The sequence below is a fragment of the Penicillium canescens genome (genome assembly GCF_028828765.1).
Source record: "Penicillium canescens strain IBT 15451 chromosome Unknown utg000009l_segment0_segment0, whole genome shotgun sequence".
NCBI lineage: Eukaryota > Fungi > Ascomycota > Eurotiomycetes > Eurotiales > Aspergillaceae > Penicillium > Penicillium canescens.
In genome coordinates, this window is record NW_026703971.1 from 2,298,148 (window position 1) to 2,324,952 (window position 26,805).

At 50.0% G+C, this 26,805-nt stretch overlaps 1 protein-coding gene across 1 annotated transcript; it reads left to right on the plus strand.

The window, feature by feature from the left end:
• Nucleotides 1-17,127: 17,127 nt before the first annotated feature.
• N7446_012064 (uncharacterized protein) lies at nt 17,128-18,642 on the plus strand (the record flags this gene model as incomplete). Its single annotated transcript, XM_058520806.1, has 5 exons — nt 17,128-17,251; nt 17,306-17,331; nt 17,390-17,426; nt 17,490-18,003; nt 18,090-18,642. 5 exons carry the CDS (start codon nt 17,128-17,130, stop codon nt 18,640-18,642), a joined length of 1,254 nt encoding a protein of 417 aa, XP_058367092.1.
• Between the last annotated feature and the right edge of the window lie 8,163 nt (nt 18,643-26,805).

Below are 26,805 nucleotides of genomic sequence, written 5' to 3' on the forward strand. Positions count from 1 at the left end.
GTGCCTCGGTATTCCTATTGACCATCGACTGCGGCGACTAATTCGGGAAGTTCGGCCAATTAGGGCTCCGAAAGGAATAAATGAATGCGAATATACAGCATATTCATATTCGCACTGCAGGAATATGAATATATGAATTTTTATTCACGCGAATAAACGCATTATTCATATTCGCATTCATATTATTCATATTGTGAATTTTATCCGCATTAATACTTTGTCCGGTACAACGGTTCTCGTATTACCGAAATACGTTAGGGGTTAATTTCAAAATGCCATCACTTCATCGACGGCGTTGAACCGTAGAATGTCATTTCCAAATATATGCTAGAATTCAAGATCCGCCTATCTACTAAGCTGCAGTGGATTGTGACAAACTAAAGGAGCGGTCAAATACCGCTATGGCCTTTTGGGATAGGCTTGTTCATCGTTCACCCAATTTCCCCTAGTATTTGTATGGTATTCGGACTAAATTCGGATACGGTGTCATAACACGCCAGAGCACGGACAGTAGACTCCAGAGATCGCTGAACCGATCTACACACCTTCAATCAATCATCAGATTCTATTGGACATGTGCAGTACTAGCCAGTACATTAATTCCTCATCCTGACAGATTGTTTTGAGGTACCATACTCATCCACAAGCGTCTGATCATGGAGACTTTAGGGCCAGTAGAAAAGAGCGGTTGAAATTATATATATCTATGACCCAACTTCATATCATCTTGTTTGGTCTATTTGATTATACCCACTAATTCCCGTAGTTTCATTGTGATCCATTTCAAATTTCGTCCATGCACTATGTACGATGAATGGCACGTAGAAACACGTTTGCCTCACAATATAGAGTCTCCAATGACCCTGGCTGCATTTTATTTACATTCTGTTTACGCTCAATGTTATGAATAGCGCGCTGCAGAAATAGAGAAGTGACCTATCGATTTTCCAGTTCATAAAGGGCATATAAAGCGCGAAAATGACCGAGATTGCCAACAATCATCCCACCCTCCAGTCCCCCTCTTAGCTCTGCCTGATTATTCAAGTAGCTCAAGGTATGTTATACATCATTGTTGAGACCACTTTGATATACTGACCCAGAAAACACTAGCATGGCATCTACACCTGCTCCATTCGTGCGGAGGACGCGGGGTCTTCCACGCCGGGACTATAATGCTCTACACAATGGCCTGGTTTCATCACCTTCTGAGCAATCCGAGGAATCCATTTGTGAAATAGGACGCCCCTACTCTCCGGAACCCTCTCCATCTAGGGGCCCTGAGCAAACACCCCAATCTAAGCGGTCCTACTGTATGCCTAGTTCTTCCCCCTCCCCGCTTGATCCCGCGTTTTCAGAGAGCACGAGCAATACGAGTAGCTTGCATCCGTATAAGAGACGAAAAACCAAGTCCTATTCTAGTTGGACCACTGAGCACTTTTGGACCACAGAGCTGGACAACACTTGGTGTCGACAGGGCGGCCCCTTGAAGAAAGACCGATTGCTGGTTTGCAAGCACTGTAGCTGGTCCTCCAGGGATTCGACGCGCTATGGTTCCACTTCGAATTTGTTGGTGCATCTCCAGACCAAGCATCGTATCAAATCCGGGAATCACCCTATATTGCTGCCCACGGCCGAAGGGAACCTCGACCCATTCTTGGAGTCGCTGGGGAAGAAGGCTGATGTTGAAAAGACGCTAGTCCAATGGGTCATTCAAACAAGGCAGCCTTTCACGGTAGTGGAGCATCCGGCGTTCAGGGCACTTATTGAAGCAACGGGGGTTAAGTTGCCTATCAGGACCGCTGACACTCTCTTCAATCGAATCAAGGACGAATTCCACTCAGATAGGGCTTGCGTGAAAGAAAAGCTTGCTATAAGCAGTCGAACACTCGCATTATCTCTTGACGTTTGGACTTCGGAGAATCAGATCGCGATAATGGGTATCATAGGTCATTGGATCTCCCCCGAGTTTGAAAAGCGAGAAGAACTTCTCGAGTTCACGGATATCAATGGACCACATTCTGGAGAAAATCTTGCGGAGATTGTGCTAAAGATGCTCGAGGAACTGGACATTGCGCCTAAACTCCTGACTATCACAGGAGACAATGCGGGCAACAATGGGACTCTCTGCGATAGTCTGCATGACGAGCTCTGCAAAAAGTACGACAACGATGATGACCGCTTTCGCATCAGGCCGCTAATGCGGTTCCGTGGACGACAGAGCTTTATCCCTTGCTTTGCCCACGTCCTCAATCTGATTTGCAAGGACGTGTTAGCTTCTTTGAGGGCCGGCTCGGCACGAGAGGCGAAGGCGATGCTGGACGACTTGGCCGTCAATACTAGCTCAGCATTTAACTCCCTTCACAGCACGAAAGGAGCAATCATGAAAATCCGGCTTTTGACGCTATGGATCGCCCGCAGCCCACAACGCCGCCAAGATTGGAAAGAAGTGTCACCAGGCAAGCAAGTCAGCTATGATGTTGACACCCGATGGAACTCAACATATGTCATGATCCAAGACGCCCTCCGGCTACAGACTGAGCTGGGGCAATTTGTCCGGATACATCCAGAAGTCCAGGCCCTTCAGCTCACCGATGACGAATGGTCGACACTTCAGCAAGTAGCCAAGATTCTCAAGCCGTTTTGGGACCACACAAACTCCGTATCAAAGACTCGCCCGACAATTGTGGAAAGTCTACCAATTTATTGGAGCTTGGACGACTTGTTGAACGACGTTCGGAATGCCGCGGGAGATTTTGAAGATGTGAACACTGAAATTCGAAATGCAGTGGAAAGAGGGATTCGGAAGATGAACAAGTTTGCCAGGAAAATGGACGACAACCTTCTTTACTACGTTGCTTCCGTGTTGGATCCGCGTATCAAGTCGTCCTTGATTGTATCGCAGATGAGTGACCAGGATGCAGGGCTCATCATTTCTCAAGTGCGCGAGTTTCTAAAGAAAGAATATCCTCCGGAGGCCTTTACCTTGCATGAATCTGAGAACTCACGTCCGCCGGGGATGTCGGAAACCATGTGGAAAACTCTGCGCAAAGTTCAGCCTGCCCAAGGAAAACTTTCATCTGATATCGATAAATATTTGGACTCACCACCGGTCAGCTGGTCCCACCATATGATCGGCGATGCGGACGAAGAATGGGTCCTGAAATGGTGGAGGGCCAACGAATTTAATTTCCCTCTAATGGCAAAAGCCGCTCGCGATTACCTATCGATCCCCTCAGCAGAGGTCGGTATTGAACGTGAAATCAGTAATGCCAGAGATATGTTGGGTCTCCGAAGACACTGCCTAAACGCAGAGACTATGCGATGGTTGATGCTACTGAGAGAACGGTATCAAGCATAAATTTCTGGTAATTCAAACTTCAAAGCCTCGTATTATTACGCTGCGTAAGAACAAAATGATGAACCCTATTGATGTATTGGGATGTAATGAAATGAATGGTAATGTATGGGATCTGCGTATTTGGGATAAATATGAATTATTCATTTATTCATGATTAATGCGAATATGAATAGAGGGCTTATTCATATTCATATTATTCAATTCATTTAATTCATATTCGCAGATATTCATGATTATTCATAAATAATCATATTCCTTTCGGAGCCCTAATTGGGACAGACTCAGACCCGTCATCTGTTCCAGTATCGCGGTCTTCGGTATGTCTTCCCCGGATGCAGTCAATTGATTCTCACCTAAGAAACGACTTACAGTCTTTCGTTGGCCACTCAAGGATCGTTGCTTTGGAAGCTGGACCGAGAAGTCCCTCGGCCAACCTCACGCGGTTTGCACCCGACCGCCGACATTGGGTGCTCTACGAGACCGCCCAGGAGCACGAATTCTTATCGTGGTGGCTGGAGACCGAATATGGACAACAACTGACCAAAAATGGACAATACAAATTCAGATGGTCGACTGAGTCGCGCTCCTCGGAGGTGTGGAGGCACTTTGACCAGGTGGCAGAGCTCAGGTCTGGTCGACCCAAGGTAGTGTGTCGGTCTTGCCTCACGCCGCTGAATCACCCACATCACCCACATCACAAATCTCATGGAACGAGCGCAATGGGTAAGCACCTGAAATCCAACTCTTGTCGGAGAAGCAAGCAGAAGGTGTCCGTTTCTGCTGTCACCCCAGGCGCAATCTAGGAGGCCCGTGCGGGCTTCCCCCCGTGAGGAGTAGATTCACCAAGGCGCAGCTCAAAGAACAGCTTCTGCGGACAATTACATCCGCAAATCTTCCATTTGGGCTCACGGAAGAACCCACATTCAGGGAATTGTTGAACCTGGTCTATGCCAGCGAGACAACTCTTTCTTGGCAAAAACGTTTTCTTGAAATATCTAACCAATCAGAGGTCCCAAGGCCTCGTGAATTAGTTCATCGTAATCGTAACCTCAAGCGCTACGGCCTGATACCCTTTTCATAGGGGAGATGGCAGCGATGGTTGGGACGGGTGCGAACGCACAGATTTTGCCCCCTGACAGGAGAGGAACACCAAAAACCACGGCCCTCGCGGATCCGCCCCGATCCATGGACGACATCGCGGAAGGGGCCCGCCGGGTGCTTAACCACATCGAGAACAATGGCACGGAGGACCGGTACGTCACTGGATATATTCGTGCCGTCCGCCAGTACGCACTAAACGCCCAACGGGGAGACGGTCAGGGGATGGCCAAGGTGCTTGAGGCGCTGACCAAGATCAACGCCGGTACTGAACGCCTGAACCAGCGAATTAATACCATTGAAAAGACAACGAACACATTATCGACGGCACTATCTACCCCCGCGGCGAACTCTGCGGCAGCGTGGCGCAACTTCCGGGCCAAAGAATGGCAGCGCGACTTGGCTACGGCTGCGGCTCCTATCACCCGGAGCGGCGGCACATCGTCTCCAGGAGTACCGGAAATGGAACTTCGCGAGGACCGAGAGGTCATCGTCAAGGTCGGAATGAACCGCGAGCAAATCCGTGGATTGACACCAAAAGATCTGGTCGAGAGGGCTGAACGACAGAGGGTATCAAATGCCCGTCAGAAGAATTCAGGGGTACTGGCCGGACAGGCTTTCTTTGTCGCTGCTCGAAAATTGCCGTCGGGGGATGTGGCAATGATCGCCAACAGTGCGGCAGGGGCAGAGGTCCTCCGCAAACATGCTGCGTGGCTGAGAGCCTTTGGACCAGGCTCGGTGGTCCAAGAACCGTCATGGGGAGTGGTGGCGTACCATATTCCCGTGAGGTCGATGAAGGTTACTCCGGAGACGATGGTTGACGTTGCGGCTGAGCTGCTCAGGCAGAACAACTGGGGCGAAGGCGCCAAGATTCAGTATCTAGGATGGATGACCCGTCCGGGTGAGAGGGCGGAGGGCTCCATCCTGATCGAGTTCACCAGCCCAGTCGTGGCTAATCGCGCGATCATCTCGGGAATCGTGTGGGGGAAGCAAATTCACAATGCATCACGATTCTGTCGTGAGGGGCGGATAAAGCTATGCAGAAAATGCCAAAAGCCGGGGCATATCCAGTCACACTGTTCCAACTTCTTCAAATGCGGTCACTGCGCCAACGGACACCCGACCTGGGAGTGTCCGTCGACGAAGGGGCAAGCGATACCAGTCAAGTGCGCCAATTGTGGCGAAGGGCATCGCCCTACAAGTCGGGAATGTCCGGTGAAGGTTGCAGCGATGAACGAAGCCAAACAAGCGCTGGCCAACTGCCCTGCATATCACCGCGTTCCTATGCACCTCCAAGTGACGGCAAGCACCGGCAACGAAGCACCTTCGACTAGGGCAGACCCCATGGTTGCGAATGGACTCGAAGCGTCGATACACGCTCCGGAGGGGCAACGGGGAGAAGAGCCCCCATGGAACCCCCAGGATGCTGTACTCGACGTGGAGACTGCAGCGATAGAAGTAGAAACATTACCAGAGGAGGTCACTGAACCGACTCAGCCTACTCAGCTCAAAAGAGGCCCTGGTCGCCCAAAGGGCTCAAGAACGAGGCCAAAGAATCCCAAACCAACAGTGATACCGCTGGCATGCCAAGGGTCCACAAGGCTCCAAGCGGCCTCGAAAAGGCGCCGCACAGGCGAGCCGGACGACACCATGGACGAGCAACCAGACGACAATGAATGGCTCAGCATTCAACCCACTCCGGCCAGTCTCCCTCAACCTGACACTCAGCAAGATAGCCTAGAACACCGACTTACCCAATTCATCAACGAGGTCACCACTGTCAATGAGGCCAGTAACACGTCCGGGCCTGATGACGAGGGGGAATTGGACCCGGAGAGCCCCGAATACCGCAAATTGGTGATTCTGAAATACACGCAGCGGCAAGCGATACCGATTGGATCATCTCCGCCGCTTTTTCCGAGGGATGCACCAACAATCGAAGACCCAAATGATGAAGTATGGCACGAGGCCAGCGAACGAAGCGATGACGAACAAACTCATCAATGAAATCGTTTGAGATTCTTCAATACAACGTACACAAATCGTGGCCAGTGATGGCAGCGTTCCTCAGAGACAGAAATGTCCTCGCGGCGGACGTCGTCGCGGTGCAGGAGCCATGGAAGAACGAAATGCAACACACAACGCACCAACCAGCGACGGCAACATTCCAGCTAATTTACCCACCAAAAGCAGCTGCCGACGGAACAACCCAAGGCCAGGGCAATCAAGTCCAAGCCTCGGATCTCTCCCAACCGGGCGTATGCCTGTTTGTGTCTAAAAGGCTTGACCCGAGCACTTGGTCGTGTCAACTCGTCTCACAGGACTACCAGTTACTGAAACTTAGAAAGGCTCATCAGGGCAGAGACTGGACAGATCTCTTCATACACAACATATACATAGGCCGGGCAGCAATACCCTTAGACATCTAAGAAATGAGCTGTCAAAACGTCCTCATGGAGAACACATCATCTTTGGAGATATGAACGCGCATCACCCGAGATGGGGAGGAACAGGGACCAGGGCCGATGAGGAGGCCGAGCAACTCCTAGAAATTGCCAATGAATGGGGACTCGAGTTGACGACCCAACAAGGCAGACCTACCTGGTCTCGAAACGATCAGTCGTCGGTGATTGACCTCACCTTCATCACATTCAACCTGGTTAACAGGCTTATCAATTGCGAGAGGGCGGATGACATCGAGCACGCATCCGACCATTTCCCGATCAGGACCGTGCTTGATATTATTACACCCATTGCTATACAACAGAAGAGAAGAAACTGGAACGCAACTGATGATCAGAAACTCATCCAGAAGATCGAAGGAGGTCTACAGGCAGGGGGCCTATACCAGGCAGATCCGCAGAGGATAGAAGCCAAATGCCAGGAGCTAATGGGTGTGATCCAGTCAGCAATCGAGGAATCAACCCCATGGGCAAAACCATCCGCGTGGTCGAACCCCGACTTTGACGACGAGTGTAAAGTTGCGGTCAAAGAAGTTCGTCGCCTCCGTCGCAAACACACGAGAACCAAAGACCCCTACGACTGGATGTGCTACTCGGAAGCACGCAACAAGAAAACGCGACTCGTCAAGAAAACCTTGTCAAGGGCGCACCGGCGCCGAGTCCAGCAGGTCGTTGAAGATGGCCCACAGGGTATGTGGCGATTGGCTAAATGGGCAAGAAACCGAGACGGAGCATATGAGAAGGGTATCACCCCTTCGCTGAAAATACAAGATCCCCAAATACCTGGGACTCTCGCGGAAACAGTTGAGCAAAAGGCAGAGGCATTCCGCACTGCCTTCTTCCCAAAACCACCACCAGCCGATCTATCCGACACAGATTCATTCCTGTACCCACAGCAAATTGAGTTTCCAGCAGTCACCGCTCAAGAGATACAGGAGGCGGTGCGAGGAGCGAAAGCAGGGAAAGCACCCGGAGAAGACGGTATACCAAACTCTCTCTGGCACAAGCTTATCGAGATACCGGTGATCCTAGAAACAGTGGTCCAGTTATTCAACGCATGCATAAACACGGGGTACAACCCGTCACATTTCCAGCGCTCAATCACGGTGGTGCTCCGGAAGCAAGGCAAAAGTGACTACCAGCTCGCAAAATCCTACAGACCCGTGGCGTTGCTGAACACGCTCGGAAAGTTTCTGGAGGCAGTTGTCGCGCGACGGATCAGCTACGCAGCAGAAACCAACGGTTTACTCCCACGAACCCATCTAGGCGGACGAAAGGGTATATCCACCGATCATGCTATCCACATTATCATCGACCGAATCAAAACTGCATGGGGAAAGGGCAAGCCAGTGGTGTCTCTGCTGATGCTGGACGTGTCCGGAGCGTACGACAATGTCTCCCATGAACGTCTACTACACAACCTCAAGAAACGACGTCTGGGACACTTCGTTCCCTGGGTGAGGGCCTTCTTGACCAACCGAAGCACACGGATCCGCATGCCCGAGGGCACATCTGATCGAATCCCGACACCTACAGGCATCCCTCAAGGATCACCGATCTCACCCATTCTATATCTCATCTACAACGCAGACCTCGTTGAGAACTGCAGCAACGGTGTGACAAGCAACGGGTGGGTCGACGATGTTTGCTTCATGACAAAGGGAGACAGCGAACGCGAAACCATCAAGAAACTCAGAGCGGCATGCCGCAAAGCCGACCAATGGGCCGAGAAACATGCATCAGTTTTTGACCCGAAGAAGTATGCACTCGTGCATTTTGTAAACACCAGGGAAGTCGACCCACAACACACATCGCTTTCTCTACGAGGACACACGGTGACAGCGACGAGGACGGCTGAGCGGTACCTAGGCTATTGGCTGGATCCGGGTCTGGAATTCCACCATCACCGCGAGAAAGCGGTGGCCAAGGCCGGTGTCTCTCTCCACGCACTACGAAGCCTGGCAGGATCAACGTGGGGAGCCTCACTCTATGCAATGCGAAAGATCTACCAAGCGGTGATAATCCCGCAGATGCTCTTTGGGGTTTCCGCGTGGTATCAACCTATGCTCATCAGTCATTCCAAGGCACGCATAATCAGTCGGCCTTTCGTGGCAATCCAGAAGCAGGCAGCATGTCTCATCAGTGGAGCTTTCAGAACTACGGCAGCAGAGGCACTGAATGCAGAGCTTCACCTACCGCCTATTTCTGTTCACATGAATCGACTGGTGAAAGAAACGGCCCTTCGACTACGGACAGGACCAAAGTTCGCTATCCCGCCAACGATGTTACGTCGACGACCGGCAGATGAGAGAGACTGGGCTGGATGGTCACCGATGGAGGCGCAAGCTTGGAAAGCGGGCGGATGTCTTATGGCTCCCCCGGATACTTTGACGAGGAAATTGGAGAGTCGAAAGGCATTCGTCCTGGCACCATGGCAAGCGCCACCAGAGGTAATCATCGAGGACAGAGAAGCTGCGGTGAACAATCACAACCAGATCCTGATGAAAGACCCAAGAGAAAGACCCTTGATTCTGTACACCGACGGGAGCGGAATTGATGGAAGGATCGGAGCGGCAGCGGTCGTGGACCTTGAGGATCAACATGCTCATAGCCAGATGGGAGATGATAATACGTCCACCGTATATGCGGCAGAGCTTCGAGCCATTGAGATGGCACTTGAAATGGTTCTGGAAAGCACAGAGCCATGGGCTAAGCAGGCGAAAAACGGGGTAGTCATCTTTGTAGACAGCCAAGCAGCGCTGAAGGCGCTGAGACGACCGCGGATGCCGTCAGGACAGGTCTATCTAGCAGGATGCCTCAACCTGATCCGACAACTTGCGGGCAGAAGCATTCGGACAGAACTCAGATGGATTCCTGCGCACCAAGGAGTCATTGGCAACGAGATCGTGGACCAACACGCAAAAGAAGCGGCGCAGGAACAGGACGGGCTGCATAACCCCCTCAACCGAGACATATGTCTCGCAGCCGCAGCGAGACGACGAATTCGCAGAGAAGCGAAGCTGGAGTGGGACAGAACGTGGGCCAAGGAAGCGACCAGTCGTCCGACGAAACGCTTGATTGAAGCACCAACAAAGAAGACGCTGGAATACTGGACGGGCTTGCGCAAAGCGACGACATCGATTCTGATGCAGCTTAGAACTGGGCGAATTGGCCTAGGGGCTTACCTGAATCGTATCAACCGACGCGAAACAGCGCGGTGTGATTGCGATCTTGGCAGCCAAACAGTAACACACGTCCTACTGGAATGCCCCTTGCACCAGGACGAGCGAGACTGGATGAGAAGCGCTCTCTCATACCAGGGAGTCGCTCTCCACCGGGACGAACTCCTCACACGACCGGAGGCCCGCACAGTTGTGGCCGAATTCATGGTCAAGACCGGCCTCCTAGGCCAATTTCAGACAGTCGACCCTACGGCTCTGGGCGAGGAAGGGGACGACAAAGGAGCGGAGACAATGATCCCTTAGACAGTGTGACGGAAGAAGAAGGATGGCGCCCATTAGGAGTGCAGTGCCAGGTCCACTGTACTCCCTTGATCCAAGCGAGCGCGCAAGCGGCAGCCGACAAGACTGGACAGTTGGAGAGAAGAGGGCGTGGGAATGGTGTGTTGAAGCGGGGCCCTGGTCCTACCCGCGACCAGGGGTAAATGACGTTCATTTTGGCTTTGTGTTTATCATGTTTGCATCCGTGCATTTCTTTTGTTTAGTCTACGTCTTTCGATTCGAGGGCGATTGATCAGAAATTCGCAAGGCGAGTTCCCTGACGGTCGCCCAGTGGGCTGGCGACCACCTTCCAGCTGTTGGCAGGCCTGACAGCACTCCCGCATAGCAGCATATATATAGAGCGAGCTACATCGGGCAAATGAATACATCATCATCATCATCATCATTGATATACAGTCAACTCTCGCTTATACCACAGCATACTATCCAAGCCAAATTACGTGGTATAATTGAGTTGTGTTTTGGTGAGAGGATGACATAATATTTGACAAGCTAACTCTAAGCCCTAATACCTATTTAGTCTTCCATCCCATCATCTGATCCAAAGTCACCTGACGTTTCTCATCAATCTGAATCCTGCCAAAGTCGCTGATTAAGCTCTCAATTTGTCTAATATGGTCCGAGGTACCCTTTTCTTTGCTACAAACCCATAGTAGGATATCCTGGAGGCTGTCCAATATAGCAGAATTAGACAGAAGCTCAGGTGGGGGCCCATCAATGTCAATATCCTGAATTTCTGAGGTTGTTGGGGCAATATATATATCTTGCTCATTGGTCTCATCTCGCCCTTCAGTCCCATCTTCTAACATGTCTTCGTCCGAAGGGTTCAAAAACTCGTCAAATGGCACAATATCTTTATCACCAAGCTTATCAATTGCTTGATTATATAGACTTTCAATCTCATCACTCAATCCGGGCTCGGAAAATAGTGCAGACTCAGGTGCGGACTCGGGCGCGGACTCAGGTATAGGTATAGACTTTGGACTAATCAAAGTACTTTGTTTAAAGCAATTGATAATCGTTTGGTCTGATACACTTGTTCTCCAAACTTGCGTTACCCAGGTAACAGTATAATAAATGCTCATTCTTTGTTTTGGGTCTATCCCACGATCAAGAAAAGCAATCATATAGCGCATCCATTTCTTCCGATAATGGTGCTTCAAGTTTTGGATAATACCTTGGTCCAAGGGTTGATAAATTGAAGTTGCGTTTGCTGGCAAAAAAACAACCGTAATCCGGGGTGGTGGTGGCGCTCGCTGGAGTCCAATAACATGTGGTGAAGCATTGTCTAAAAGGAGCAAAGCTTTCTTATCTAAGGGAATACGCCCATAGAAAGATCGCAACCAGTCCTCCATAATGTCATGACGCATCCATGCTGCCTTGTTGTGACGCCAAACACATCCCAGAGCTCGGAAATTAACCCCCGGAGTGCGCGAGGGGTTTTGCTGTGCCAATCAACCATAAAGGGACTCGATCGGAACCATCCGCATTTGATGCAACAACAATAGTGATTCGTGTTTTATCAAGCTTTTTGCCAGCAATTTTTCCCTTTGAAAGACCACCATTTGGCATACGTCGCCAAAATAGGCCAGTTTCATCCATATTGTAGATTTCGGACGGTTTGAATTGATTGCAAATCGATTTGGTGCTTTTGATCTGATCATGTACCGAGGATGGGACTGAGGCAGCTTCTCCGTGGAAAGTATGATATTGAAGAGAGTGGCGTTGTTTGAAGCGAGTTAACCAACCCTCAGAGAATTGAGGTTTGGTCCGATCTTTGTATTCCGGTATTTGTCTCCAAAGCTCAGCTGCTTTAGTTTGGATCAAAGGGCCATTTATTGGTATTCCATTGCCAATATGGTTATCTGCCCAGTCATATAGCTTTTGGTCCAATAATGGCCAATGAGAGGATGAAGATCGTTTGTTTGCCCCTGCAGGGCCCGTATCAAGATAATTGTATTTGGATGAAAGGATCCTTGATATGGTTGACCGGTCAATCACTTGTTTGAATTGGTCCTCAAACCACTTAGCACATGCAGTCTGCGTGGGCTTTGGGCTAGTATTAGACCAAAATGCCCGTAGTGCCTGTTTCTGCGCGTCTGATATACCCAATTTGGTACGCTTTGGTCCCATTCTGACGCGCTTGGGTGGGGTCGGGAGGGTAGGAGAGCTTGTAGATTGAGGCATTCTGATTGGTTGATTGCGCTGACTAAGCAGATTTGAGAGGAAGAAAGTGTGGTAAAACAAAATGTGTTATATTCTGTCAATTTATATGGAAAAAACTGGAATGAAGGGGCCATCCAAGCAAGGGATGTGTTATTATCAAGAATGTGCAATATCCCACCGTGGTATAAGCGAGAGTTGACTGTAATTAAATAGATTTTCTCAGTTCCCTGATTCCATTGCAATCCATTTCAAACTTGGTGCACAAAGTAGCCCTGAGAAATGGCACGTAAAAACGCGTTTGCCTCACGACCCAGAGCCTCCAATGACCCTGGCTGCATTTGTTTACGTTCAGAATCGTCAATATCGCGTTGCAGAAAACAGAAAAGAGATCTATCAACTTTTCACGTCAAGAAGGGCATATAAAGCGCGAACATGACTGGGCCTGTCAACCATCATCCTATCCTCAAGTCCCCTATCAGTTTCTAACCCCAGCCCAGGTAGCTCAAGGTATGTTATGCATCACCGTCGATACCCTCTTGATATACTGATACCAGGAAACAGTAGCATGGCATCTACACCTAATCCGTCCCTGCGGAGGACGCGTGGTCTTCCATGTCGAGACTATAATGCTCTACACAATGGCCTGGTTTCGTCACCTTCGGAGCAGTCTGAGGAATCTATGTGTGAAACAGGACGCCCTTACTCTCCTGAGCCCTCCCCATCTAGGAACACCGAAGACACGCCTCAGACGAAGCAGACTTATTCTTTGCCTAGCTCTTCGCCCTCCCCGCTTGATCCTGCCTTTTCGGAAAGCAGGAGCAATACGAGTAGTCCGCACCCGTATAAAAGACGAAAAACCAAGTCGTACTCTAGTTGGACCATTGAGCACTTTTGGACCACAGATCTGGATAGCACTTGGTGTCGGCAGGGTGGCCCACTGAAAAAAGACCGACTACTGATTTGCAAACATTGCAGCTGGTCCTCCAGAGATTCGGCGCGCTATGGTTCCACTTCGAATTTGTTGGTGCATCTCCAGACCAAGCATCGTATCAAGTCTGGGGCTGACTCCATCTTCTTACCCACGGCCGCAGGAAGCCTCGACCGGTTCTTGGAGTCGCCGAGAAAGAAGGCTGGCGTTGAAGAAATGCTAGTCCGATGGGTCATTCAAACTAGACAGCCTTTCACGGTGGTGGAGCATCCGGCTTTCAAGGCACTTATTGAAGCAACGGGGGCTTCTTTGCCCATCAAGACTGCTGATACTCTTTTTAACCGAATCAAGGAGGAATTCCATTCAAGTAGGGCTTACGTGAAAGAGGAGCTTGCTAGGAGCAGCCGCACACTCGCTTTGTCTCTTGACGTTTGGACGTCGGAAAACCAGATTGCGATAATGGGTATCATTGGTCATTGGATCACCCCCGATTTTGAAAAGCGAGATGACCTTCTCGAGTTCACCGAGATCAATGGACCGCATTCTGGAGACAATCTAGCGGAAGTTGTGTTGAAGATGCTCGTCGAACTGGACATCGCGCCAAAGCTCCTGACCATCACAGGGGACAATGCAGGCAATAATGGGACGCTCTGCGATAGCCTGCATGACCAGCTCCTCAAGAAGTATGTTAATGACGATGACCGCTTTCGCATTAGGCCTCTAATGCGATTCCGCGGACGACAGAGTTTCATTTCTTGCCTTGCCCATATCGTCAATCTGATTTGCAAAGATGTGTTAGCTTCTTTAAGGGCTGGTTCGGCTCGAGAAGCAAAGGCGATACTGGACGACATGGCCATCCATACTAGCCCAGCATTCAACTCCCTTCACAGCACGAAAGGAGCAATCATGAAAATACGACTTCTGACGCTGTGGATCGCCCGTAGCCCACAGCGCCGCCAAGATTGGAAAGAAGTATCACCTGGAAAACAAGTCAGTTATGATGTTGACACCCGATGGAACTCGACGTATATCATGATTCAAGATGCCCTTCGGCTACAAACTGAGCTGGGGCAGTTTGTGCGGATACATCCAGAAGTTCAGGCCCTCCAGCTTGCCGACGACGAATGGTCGACACTTCAGCAAGTAGCCAAGATCCTCAAGCCGTTCTGGGACCACACAAACTCCGTTTCAAAGGCATGCCCGACAATTGTGGAAAGTCTACCGATTTACTGGAGTTTGGACGATTTGTTAAATGATGTTCGAAATGCGGAGGGAGATTTTGAAGATGTGAACATTGAAATTCGCGATGCGGTGGAAAGAGGCATTCGGAAGATGAACACTTTTGCTAGAAAAATGGACGACAACCTTCCCTACTATGTGGCTTCCGTGTTGGATCCGCGCATCAAATCTTCTTTGATTGTGTCTCAAATGAGCGAGCAAGATTCGGGGCTTATCATCTCGCAAGTGCGGGAATTTCTTAAAAAAGAATACCCTCCAGAGCCATTTGCGTCGTGTGAAGTTGACCATCCACGTCCAGCGGGGATGTCGGAAACAATGTGGAGAACTCTGCGCAAAGTTCAGCCATCCAAAGAGGCATCTTTGTCGGATATTGATAAGTACTTGGATTCCCCGCCGGTCAACTGGTCCCACCACATGATCGGCGATGCGGACGCACAATGGGTCCTAAAGTGGTGGAAGGCTAACGCGTTCAATTTTCCGCTCATGGCCAAAGCCGCTCGCGATTATCTACCCATCCCTTCGGCAAAGGTCGGGATTGAACGCGAGTTCAGCAATGCTCGAGATGTCTTGGGCCTCCGAAGGCACCGTCTGAACGCGGAGACTATGCGATGGCTGATGCTATTGAGAGGAAAGTCTCAGACATAAATTTCCAGTGGTGCATGCATGCTTCGAAATTAAAGGCAGGCACATAACTATGGAACAAAGTGTCTGAGCATGATTGATGTATTCGGATGTAATGAAACGAATGGTAATGTATGGTATCTTATTATATGAATAAATATGAATTAATCATATATTCATGAATATTGCGAATATGAATAAAGGGCTTATTCATATTCATATTATTCAATTTATATTATTCATATTCGCAAATATTCAGGAATATTCATGAATAATCATATTCCTTTCGGATCCCTATGCCAAAGGCGTTTGGATTATACTCATTATACTCTTTGAGATCTATTATTTACGGCGCCAGGTTTTGATTATACGTCTCGTAACATTAGTTCGTAGAAAGCGTAATATGCTGGCTAAAACCGGGATTGTGCATATACTCGGCTACGAAGCACGAAAAACGTAGATGCGATCATAGAAGAGTCCACGTGGTCGACGAGCACGGAAGGACTTCTTAAGTAACAATGCCATTTTCCCTCGGGTCTGAAAGAATTGCCCCCTCCCCCGTAACAATCCTGCTCCACTGGGAATATCCCGAAGCGGCCGGATTGACAAAGATTGGAGGACTGGAAGCTTCGGCTGAACAGATAGTCCAATTCGACGAATGGAGTAATTTGTCTTTTCACCTTCCTCTTGAAGTTACCCAAGCAGGCAGCAATACTAATCGAGTCCTAGTGCGCTTCAGTGTATTCCGTACTGTACTCTCCTATTTTAGTTTTCCGTTGGTTGTCAGAACTTTCCCCACTCAGCGCGGCTGTCGGAACCAGACACCCAGAACCAGCGGCACATAATCGTATGCCCGCATATCTGCTGCCTTTTTGACCCGTACTACGGAGGAATTATGGAAGATACTCCGTCTTCTGTGCACGAAATCAACCAAAATCTATCACATAGAAAGAAGGGGGTGAATTGCCCAAAGAGCATCTTGGAATCATGAACTTAAAAAGTAGGTTTCCTTGTCCCAAGAAATGCTAGATCAAACTTTGGACTCCATACCTTGTAAATACAGTGGTGTATCATAAGTATTTGACCTCCGATACTTCGGGCTAGGACCCACTTTTTATTACTGCTTGGCAGAAAATTACTGGTAGTATGTAAACCATATGTCTTAGCTCTAGTAAGGTAGTCACGCTTTTTTCCGGCATATAGAAGGCATAATTGAATAAGAAAATCACGAAATATGCTTTAAAATGCGTTGACATGTAGCGTGTGTACTAGCGTGTTAAGGATTGATAGACTGATATAGTAGGCGGTCTAAGTGGCGGTTAGAGCCCGAAGTACCGGAGGTCAAATACTTATGATACACCACTGTAGATACACACTGGAGGGAAACAGAAGAAAAGAAAATTCCACGTGGCTTCTACGCCATACCCTCCGGTGGGGACTTCGTAGCTTCAACGCTATCCACCATCGGTTATCGGCAATTCCACGGCCATGATAGCCAATTGGGGCCCGGACCACACCCGCGCCTTGTGGTGCTTATTGCGTAAGTCTGGAAATTCTGGTTAATAGGGCAGGGGGTCAAAGGGTCCTGCACAAATGTGGTTGTAGGCCTGTAACTGTAAATCTTTGCCTGTGGCGGGCGTACTACATGGAAGGTTATAACCCCAAGACTCTGGCCGGAATTCATTCCCTCCTCTAATTTTCCCTCCCCGTTTGGCCCCAAGAGGATGCGCGAGGATGGTTGATACTCATTTACAGAATTCTGCGCTGGGGATTGTGGTTGCCTTCCCCATTTTGGCTGGAATCGCTGTCCTCTTGAGGCTCTGGAGCCGCCACTTATCACGATCGGCACTCACCAGTGGTATGAATGGGCCCTTTCCCCAGTGATCCACAGACTACTAACGAGTCTACTTAGATGATTACTTGATCACGGTGGGATATGTATGGGATCTTTCTTCCTTTCCAACGTCAATACTTAGACACCAATGCGCCTTAATAGATTCTCGCCGTTGTCCAATCCGTCACCTCATGGTATTGTGGGTATATCAATGCAAAAGGAAAAGAAGTTTCGCAGCATGTACTGACCCGAGCGCCCTCAGATATCACAACCAACTACGTCGGGATACACTACAACGATATTCCAAAAGACCGTGATGTCAAGACGGGGTTCATTGTCAGTATTCTGGCGGCTGTCAACGATGGATGCTGTAACTTACCCGGAGTCATTGAACAGTGGAACTATGTCAACCAGCTGGTCTACAATCCCGCCCTGACCGTCGTCAAGCTGTCCATCTTGTTATTCCTGCGTAGGCTGGAATCTCAGTCGCGCGTGGTAAACGGCCTGATCTGGGGCGCCATGGCTTTCATCGTCGGACTCTTCATCGCGACACTATCCGTTGATATCTTCCAATGTCGTCCAATCGCCTATGTCTACGATATGTCGATTCCAGGCGGCACATGCATTGATCAAGGCGGCTTCTACGTGTCGACTGCGGCGCTTAATCTGCTCACGGACTTGGTGGTGCTGTCAATTCCCATCATTATCACTTGGAGCTTGCAGATGCCCCTGCGACGGAAAATTGCCGTCTGCGTCATCCTATGCCTGGGTGGAGTGTAAGTTCCCTGTGTCTCGAACAGACGATACGATCCGCTTCAACCCAATCGCAATTGCAATTCTAAATTTAACCCCCTTCCTACAGTGCAACCGCCATCGGCGTCTGGCGCATCGTCATCCTTGCCCAGGTCTTCCTCACCCACAAAGTTAACCTCGATCCAACCTACAACATCAGCTTCTGCAGCTCCGCCATCGAAGTCAACGTCGCCGTGATCACCGCCTGCGGCCCCTCCGTGAAAGCCATCGCCAGCCGATACCTCCCCCATCTCCTCGGCACATCCCATCGTGAAACCTCCAGCTACGCCGCCGGCACCAGCGGCTCGCGCGGGCGATTCCCTGGCTCGAAGCTATTTACGAGCAACAAGTCGCCGCTGCACTCCAACGCGGACGACGGATACGAGATGGCGGACCCGAATGCTGGGAATACTGTGAGTATTGGCCGAAGCGGTAGCGGCCGCTTCGATATGCGCAAGTATCGCCGGGGCGGGGATAGTCCGAGTATTAGCAGCGGTAGTGAGAATGGGGTTGCAGGAATTGTTAAGACAACGGATGTGTCGGTTAAGTATACTGTTGGCGAAGTGACGTTCGATAATCGGTCGCGGGATGGGAAGCATGCCAGTGTGGATAGTTTGGTGTAGTCATGTCCACTGGGTGTGTGTATGTGGTGGCTGGGTGTTCGGCTTTGGAGTTGGAAACGGGAATTGGACTTTGCATAAAAGTAAATTAGTAATGGATAGGTGACCCACGATACCTTTTCTCGGGCGTCGCTGCGAGAATTTTGGTTGACACTTTGTGTATACAGCCGAATCCCGGAAGTTTATACTTTCGCCGAGGACGTGGTGGAGTTCGGTAGATGGTGTACTGTAAGGACTGAAATTATTGGCTAACCGACAAGATGTTCTCCGCCCCAAAGCCTAGGTCCGTGCCTTTCTCTTGACAGGGGAAAGAAACGGGCAATAAATGATGGATTTATTGTGAGAGACGGACGGGGGAAGGAGAGAAGCCCCGACCCCTCGTGGACTATCTAACTACTCTCAGGACCATCCAGAGTCACATGACTAACTAGGTCATGTGATCTCAACAATTTCCTGATATAGTGGTGTAAGTTTGTCGGAACGTGGTCGTTACAGTACGGACTAGTACGGGCATAGCCAATTGAGTACTTGAGAGTGTTTTTTATATATTATAGAAAGTGCAGAATAAATAGGGGATGAGCTTAGTAAGGTCGTTGAGAGCCTTAACGATCATCAGGCAGAGGGGGTGCTGAGTATTCCTCGGGCGCACTAGTAACATTTCGACCCTCTTTTGTTGACATGTCTCTCTGGTCACGCCGTTAGGTATGATGAAATAAGAAACTGAATCTACCAGCACATTTAGCGCTATGTCATTGTCAAATTAAGTGGAGCAGCCAGTATCTTTGGCTAAGGTCTAGTGGTGCTCAGCACTTGCAAAAATGAACTGTCGCCTTGTACTCTGGATTTTCACAGTCAGGATCTGATTTCGGATCTCATTTCTTGCTAAGCTTGCTCCAAAAATCTATATCAATGCTACAACCACAGTTGCTGATCACGATGCTGAGTGTTGGTCACGTGCACTCACGTGTGATTGGCAGTCGCTTGTTCTGTTTGCATCTTACCTCGCCTGCACTCTACGATCACCCACGCAGAGTGGAGAGTCGTGCCGACCGGCGAAGCGGTGCAGAGGTGGACGGGTCTCGTGGTAAATGAGACCCTGCAAGTCTGGTTGAGCGACGGGGCCCACCATCGGGAGATGATTCACTTGCTGCGAGGACGGAATGTGTTTCGGCATCCGATGAGGTGATTGGTAAAGGGCGAATCAAGGCATCTAGGGCACCTTCGTTTCGGCTGCGTTCATCAGTATCTTGGTCGTCTCAGAAATAAGGTCATCCACACTTACCACACACAGCATGACGTGCCAAACCCTGTATCTCGCTTTTCCAACCATTCTTCGGCGCACGAGAGATGACAGAGCGATGTGCACTGACCGCAGTGTAAGATTACGCTCTCGTCCGCATGGTCTTCATCGTCGGCCAGGCAAAACACACAGTGGATGCTTTCGACGTGGATGCTGTCGACCGCTTGGCTCGGCCTGAGACTCTGCAGCGTCAAGTCTTGGACACCCGCCCGGATATTAGTTGCTGATGAGAGGATGGCTGGTCGGGTCGGCGAAACGCGCCATGGAACACTGTTCGTCCGCAGCATTGCAGAAGTCACAAATGGATTGAATGGCTGCACTGGCTCGGGGTTGGTTGACAGGGGCACCGGTGGTGGTGATGACCGGGTGTTGTCTGATGCAGGGCGTCGCCTGGAGGCTGACGATGTCTGACGCTGGCCCCGATGTACAATGACTGACGGAGAAGCCATTCTGGAGCCATGTGGTACTCGCGCCTGGTTGCGGACGGCGGCTTCATACCACTGCTGGCCAACTTGGTCGGCCTGCCGTTGTCGGTGCCATCTCGCGCAGAGGAAGTCTCTGGCGACATCACAGAGCTTCGACTGCAACGATGACAGGTCAACTGGCTCTCTGGCGAGAGAGGTCAACTTTTGATGGCCGATCTTGGTGTCTTCAACTTTGATCGAGTTTTTGCACGGCTCGCCTTTTTTCGTCGTCCCGCAACAAGAGCCAGGACCGCCATTGGGGCTGACCTCTATCTCACAAACAAGAAACGGATTCCAAGGCAGCATGGTAGTTATTTAGGTTGTCGTCAAAGGCAGAAAGTGCTTCGGATTGTGGTGGTGTTGGGGAATCACTGCGGCGTTCCCCCGCCAGCTTTATATGCCATCGCGTGGGCTCCTTACCTACATGGCTGCGTGGCTGGCATGGAACACTTCCTTGAAACAGTCGGTACGTGGAAGAATGCATTCACACGCAGTATGCGCCGTATGCTGCCGATCAGTGGCCTGCGAGAAGGGATATCATTCCAGATCACTGCTGCAATCAGCTGTACTTGTGACTGTCCTTCGCGGTGACCAGGCAGTGGCGAACAGACTGGCTACTGCGGTGAGCAGCAAACTCGACATATGCTGGGTGAAATTCTGGGTTGCCTATGGAATTCGGAAGTGCGTGATAGGTTGTGATTTATTCTTATGGCGCTAGATGCAAGATGTGGGTACGTAGAGATAGATTCGGTTCCCAGGCCATCGACACACTACCAGGAACAGTTTTGGCGTTCCCAGGAGCTAGATCCCACAGATTCTCCAACTCCGCCTGAACATTGTTGTCAAGGCTTTGATGCTGCCGTGTGATTGCTACGCACCTCTCAGCGGAGTGACAGACTACACTCCTAGCTGACCATGGAATTTGGCTGAGGTGAGTATATAAAGGCCTCCCATATCCTACTTTCACAACTCTCACCTCACCCCCATCTACATTTCGTTTGCTCAATCCGCTCTCCAATCATGGTCTGTTCAATTCGTTCTTACGGAGTTTACCGATGAGCTAATACATTACAGCCAAACATCAGAGACCTGCCCAACGAGCTTTTGCTGTGGATTGTGTCGTATTTGGACGGTAGTGCATTATTTGCCCTCGCAAAATCATGCAAAGACTTTGATTTTAAACTGCAGCCCAGCATCTGGAAATACAACATCAAATTTCAGAACAGCAATCTGTTGCACTTGGCCGTCAAATACGACAACATTGGTCTTGCAGAGGCTTTGCTCCAGCACAACGCCAACATCAATGCATTTTACCGAGGCAAAACTCCTTTAATGAGGGCGCTCAAATACTCTTCCCCTGCTGTGCGGGACTTCTTGCTCAGTCGTGGAGACCTACACATCAACATTCAAAATCAAGCGCGGGAGAGCGCCCTGTGGTATGCTATCCACTACGGAACCTTTTCCGCCGTCAAAAGTGTCTTAAATCAACCCAACGTCCAGGTGGACATCAAGCACAAACACGGCCGAACGGCGCTCCACCTAGCAGTCTTCGCAGGCCGAATAGGGCTCGTGCATCTGCTACTTTCTAGAGGCAGCGACCCTGATCTACAGGATGATTCGGGCCACTCGCCATGGGACTGGGCATGTCGCTTCAATAGACCCGTGATGGAAATGATTTTTTCAAACGATCCGATGGCCAAGGTGTTTCTTGGTACCAAATCATCACAAGAGGCTGAGCTACCTCTTCACCAAGCAGTGGCCTATGGGTCAGTAGATGTTGTCAAACGGCTTCTCGGACAAAAGGGCCTGAGTTTGGACATCCAGAACCGGAATGGTTATACGCCGCTCCACCTCGCCATTCGAAACAAGCGCCTGGAAATGGTCAATTTGCTCCTAAGTCACCCCCGTGCCAACGTAAACTGCAAAGACAAAGATGGCAATACGCCACTTTGGCTGTCTACTTACTCGTCATGCGACGAGATAACCGAAAGGCTGTTGGCCGAGAAAGACATCAACGTCAATTTTGTTGGAGGCCGCGGGAGATTCGAGACGCTGTCTACATCTCTCCACCACGCCGCGGCCAGGTTGGATACCGTGCTCCTACGACGGCTGCTTGCGGTGCCAGGGATCAGTCTGAATCTCTGTGTTGGAGGCCACTCTCCATTCTCCGTGGCTGCATATCACGGACGCATGAACACGGTTGCTTGTCTGTTAAGTGTGCAGGGCGTGGAGATCAATGGAATGGATGTAATAGATCCGCCCATTTGTCGAGCGGTTGCACATGGCCATCTCGATGTAGTAAGACTCTTGGTGCAGCAAGACGCACGTCTTAACATCAATGAAAGCACGATCGCAACTCACGACACTGCTCTCTGCATTGCCGCCGCTTGTGGTGAATTGGAGATGGTCCAGGCACTACTAAGCCATAATCGGATTGATGTGAACCTCAGGAATCAATGTTCTGAGGATCCATTGATGTTGGCGGTCAGGGGCGGGCATTCCTCGATTGTTAATGCACTTGTGGTCGATCCGAGACTGACATACTTCAGTTTGGCAAAATCCCTGCATCTAACAAGGAACGATTGCATCCAGAGGGCCATTCGAAGCAGAATAAAAGACGACAACACTCCTCAAACATTGTTGAAGCGGTCTCCAAGGAGAAGGTTCGGTGGTCTGTAAGAGCTGGCGACATCTACTTCGGGTAGCTATCATGATGCAATGCGGGACGGCCGAGTTAATTGACACTTTCTCCGCTAGCTACACTGCCCACACTGTCATTGGACCCGTAGTTTTTTGTTTATAATGTATTGGGTCAATAAAAGCGACACTAGAACATGAGGGATTATTCGCAGAACATTCCACGAGGGCTATGCTATTCCAGATGTAAGCTACTTTCCATGCGGTAATTCTCTCTCAATTACAATGTTGTCATATTATTGCCAATTTGGAAAAGTAAGACCTACGACAATCATGAATACATATGCAACCCTTCATCCTTCTCTTGCGTTGTCCAAGAACCCTGGTACATGTAGATTGAGTCTGGACGGGTGGTTCCAGTCATCGAGTACGCGAGTCAGTCGACCCCGAGATGATTCCAGTGCCTGCTCGAAAAAGCACAGCCGAGACAGCTGCTTGTCGTGGCGCAGCTGAAGTCCGTCCCTTTCTTGAGTCAGGTGTGTGCTAGCTTCCTTCAAGATCTGATTGCTCTGCTCTAGGTTCTGGCCATCGATGTGTTTGGACACGCACGACTCCCATAGGCGTTGATACAGTCCGACAGTTCGACCTGCTGGAAAGGCGGACTTGGGATCGTCGTGTTCGAGGTCTGCTAGTACCTTCAAAATAGGTTGAAAGGGCTCGGTCGCCAAGGTATGTCTTGTTTCTGCTTCCTGTGGCGAAAGAGAGAGCTGCGATGGTCAGCAAGAGCATTGGAAGCTGAGCCGCTTTACTTACCTGTGGAGGGACATGATCAGAAGCCTCCTGGAATTCTCTTTTTCAGAAACCATTGGCAATGCACTGGGCTGTTGTTCTCCTTCTTTTTACTGGTCTGGCGTGCTGTTAGGGGCATCCATCTTGAGCGCACGGGAACGAGTATCTGGGCAATAGCATGTCCACTAATTCTTGGAGGCTTTTATAGACTATGAGGACATCGGTGGCTAGGTACTCAGTCTCATTTTCACCATGAAAGTCAATCAGCGTAGTCAGCTTTTCAATCTCAGCACTCTGTTAGCAGTCCGTTTAATGATGGTGGTGGTGATCAATCTCGTGGTGTTGATGGTTCGTGAATGTGCCTCATATTAGTGGCTTACTGGTGATGAACGAACGGTCCAGGAGATATATATACAATCACAACGCATTTTCCACATTCGTTGGAGAGCTCGGAAATCCAAACGTAAACAGAGTGAAATCTAGAGGACCGAAAAAGAAAATTGTAAAAACCAGGTATCTATCTCAACCATGATCACAAGTTCAAAAATTGACTCTCGTCAACAAGGACGGCCAAGCTTCAACGGGTTGACGGGTCGAGTCCGTACCCGCGCCCGCGCACGACCGTGGCCTGACGCTTTCCGCAGCCTAGCCAAACAGAACCACACACAGCTCAGACAATCAACACTGAAGCGAGGCCAGGAAATTTCCATGCTCCTTAGATAAGAATGTGAGCGCTCTTGGTAAGATCAAAGAATGAACAGCTTTCGTTGCCTCAATATTAAGACCGTAGATTCAACAGTGACCCAACGTTTCTTAACCGACTGACTCTTTGACTCATTTTCAACATGACTTTAGCATGTTTTCCCGATGAGCATCTAAGATCGCACCACGAATTTCGCTGCTAATAGTTGCGGTAGAATGAAGGCATGGGTTGCAACAGGCCTCACTTAGGATAGACATCGTGTTCAATGTTTGCTCTCTAGTAGAGCCCGCGTGCTACAGGAGCCGAGAACCTATAAATACGTCCTCTTCGCCCAGCAATTTGTTCTCCATTACCATCACTTGGCTATGCAGAGTCGAGCAGGTCTTCGATTCCTGATAAGTTCTTCCCTTTGACCAACTGGAATTTCACTGTATTGACATCTACAGTTACATCGTGGACCGACAAGCTAGAAAGTGCTTGTGAGACGCGACGACCACCAGGTCCACTATGTCACTCATACCAGCCGATCAAAGAAGCAGATTTGGGTTAGCTAGTCAAAGTACCTATGCGAACATCTGTCCACCATAGCAGCCGACCACTGTCCACACCTGAATATACCGATGCAGAAGAGCGGTCGAGGTAAGTCTGTCTCCGCGCGACCCTATCCGAGACTAGACTGAATTCAAAGACGGTGCGAAACAAAGATCCATGCATTCCATCCAATATACACCAGCCACGGTGCCCTTTCCCGTGTCGTCTTTCAGAACATGTGAGTCAAGCATTGCTTCGCCGATCGACAAGCTGACGATGGACAGGAAACCGTTGACAGCGCACCAGACTGAGTCCGAACCAGCTCTCCGTCAGTGCTCCGCGCAGGGTCATGGCTTACACGCCATTTCTGGCCCTATCACTTCAAACCATGCAACATGTCCTATGTGAAATACTGCAAACTAAGGCCGCGGGCAAACAGCAGGATGCATAAGCCCCAGACGTTCGTTGTGCACGACGAGGTGAGTGCAATATCACGCCTCCTGCTGCGCCGGGTCCGATGATTTGTGTCAACTCTGTGCCGGAGACACAAACACCACTGACATCTCTATGCCATTGCAGGAGCAGCCAGCCCATCGCCAACCGCGACAATTCTTGTGGCGAGTAACCTATTCCCGCCGAGTCAGATAAGACCCAGGGCCCGACGCGCCATCGCGTCTTCCCCTTCCTCACCGCCTTCACACCATGAACACCGAAGTGCCTCAACCTCTCGCTGTCTGCACGAAGCTGTCTCCTAATACAACTGTACAATTTTTTGTCACACGTGAGTTCGTCATGCGCCTTTGCCGTGTTGTGAACTTGTCGGTTCATCCAGCGCGGCTTCTCGAAGCGACAGCCGGAGAGTGTGACGAACCTGGATACAACATGGCATATTGGTGACTGCATCGCAGAACTGATTTGGCAGTGATCTAGTTGGTAAGCAGGTATGATCACGAATCTTGTTGATTATCTGTCTGAAGCATACACTCGGATTCTTCATGAACGGCGTAAAGTACAACACCTTGTCCAACTGAATCAACACTTGCTGACTCGGGTCTCACCACAGGAAGACGCCGTCAGATTCCCATCACCCGAATGCAAAGCGAGCAAATCTCTTATCTGCTCGACCTCCCCTACACCAATACCATCTATGCTTTGTTTCTTCCACATGACTACTGGTGGCATCGATGAGTCGCTACCTCGACCTTCTCCCATTCGATTTGGTTCATCAGATCATGCGTTGGTATGCCTACCTGATGCAGACCCAATGAAGCGCATAGCAGTGTCTGTCTCCCGGCATTTGAACCCTCTCATAGAATGGCCTACTTGCGGCTTGGATCCCTGGCGTCCAGTGGGTGACCATCGTTGTCCTCAGATGGCATCTAGCGTCTTTCGAGCCTGAAACCCCTAAGAAACCGGGAGAAGCCAATGCTTTGTCTAGCTAGAGCCATATTTTCGTACTGGCGAGGTTGTTAGTCGGGACTGCTTGCATGGAGAAGGTGAGGCAAAAGTCCCGTCATTTCTACCCGAATCAACTAACAATAGCCAGTCAGCTTCAAATCGATGGACAAGACCGAGGATGGCCAAACGATTGAGAGGACCCATGACCCAAGAACCACGCCTGATAGGTCCCCCTGATTCCTCTTCCTCTCCTTGTTGCTCAGCTTATCGACATATTCGAGCGAGCGGGAACCACTCGGACATACACGGAGCTGCATGCTATCAGGATTGTTTGCTTTTCCCTG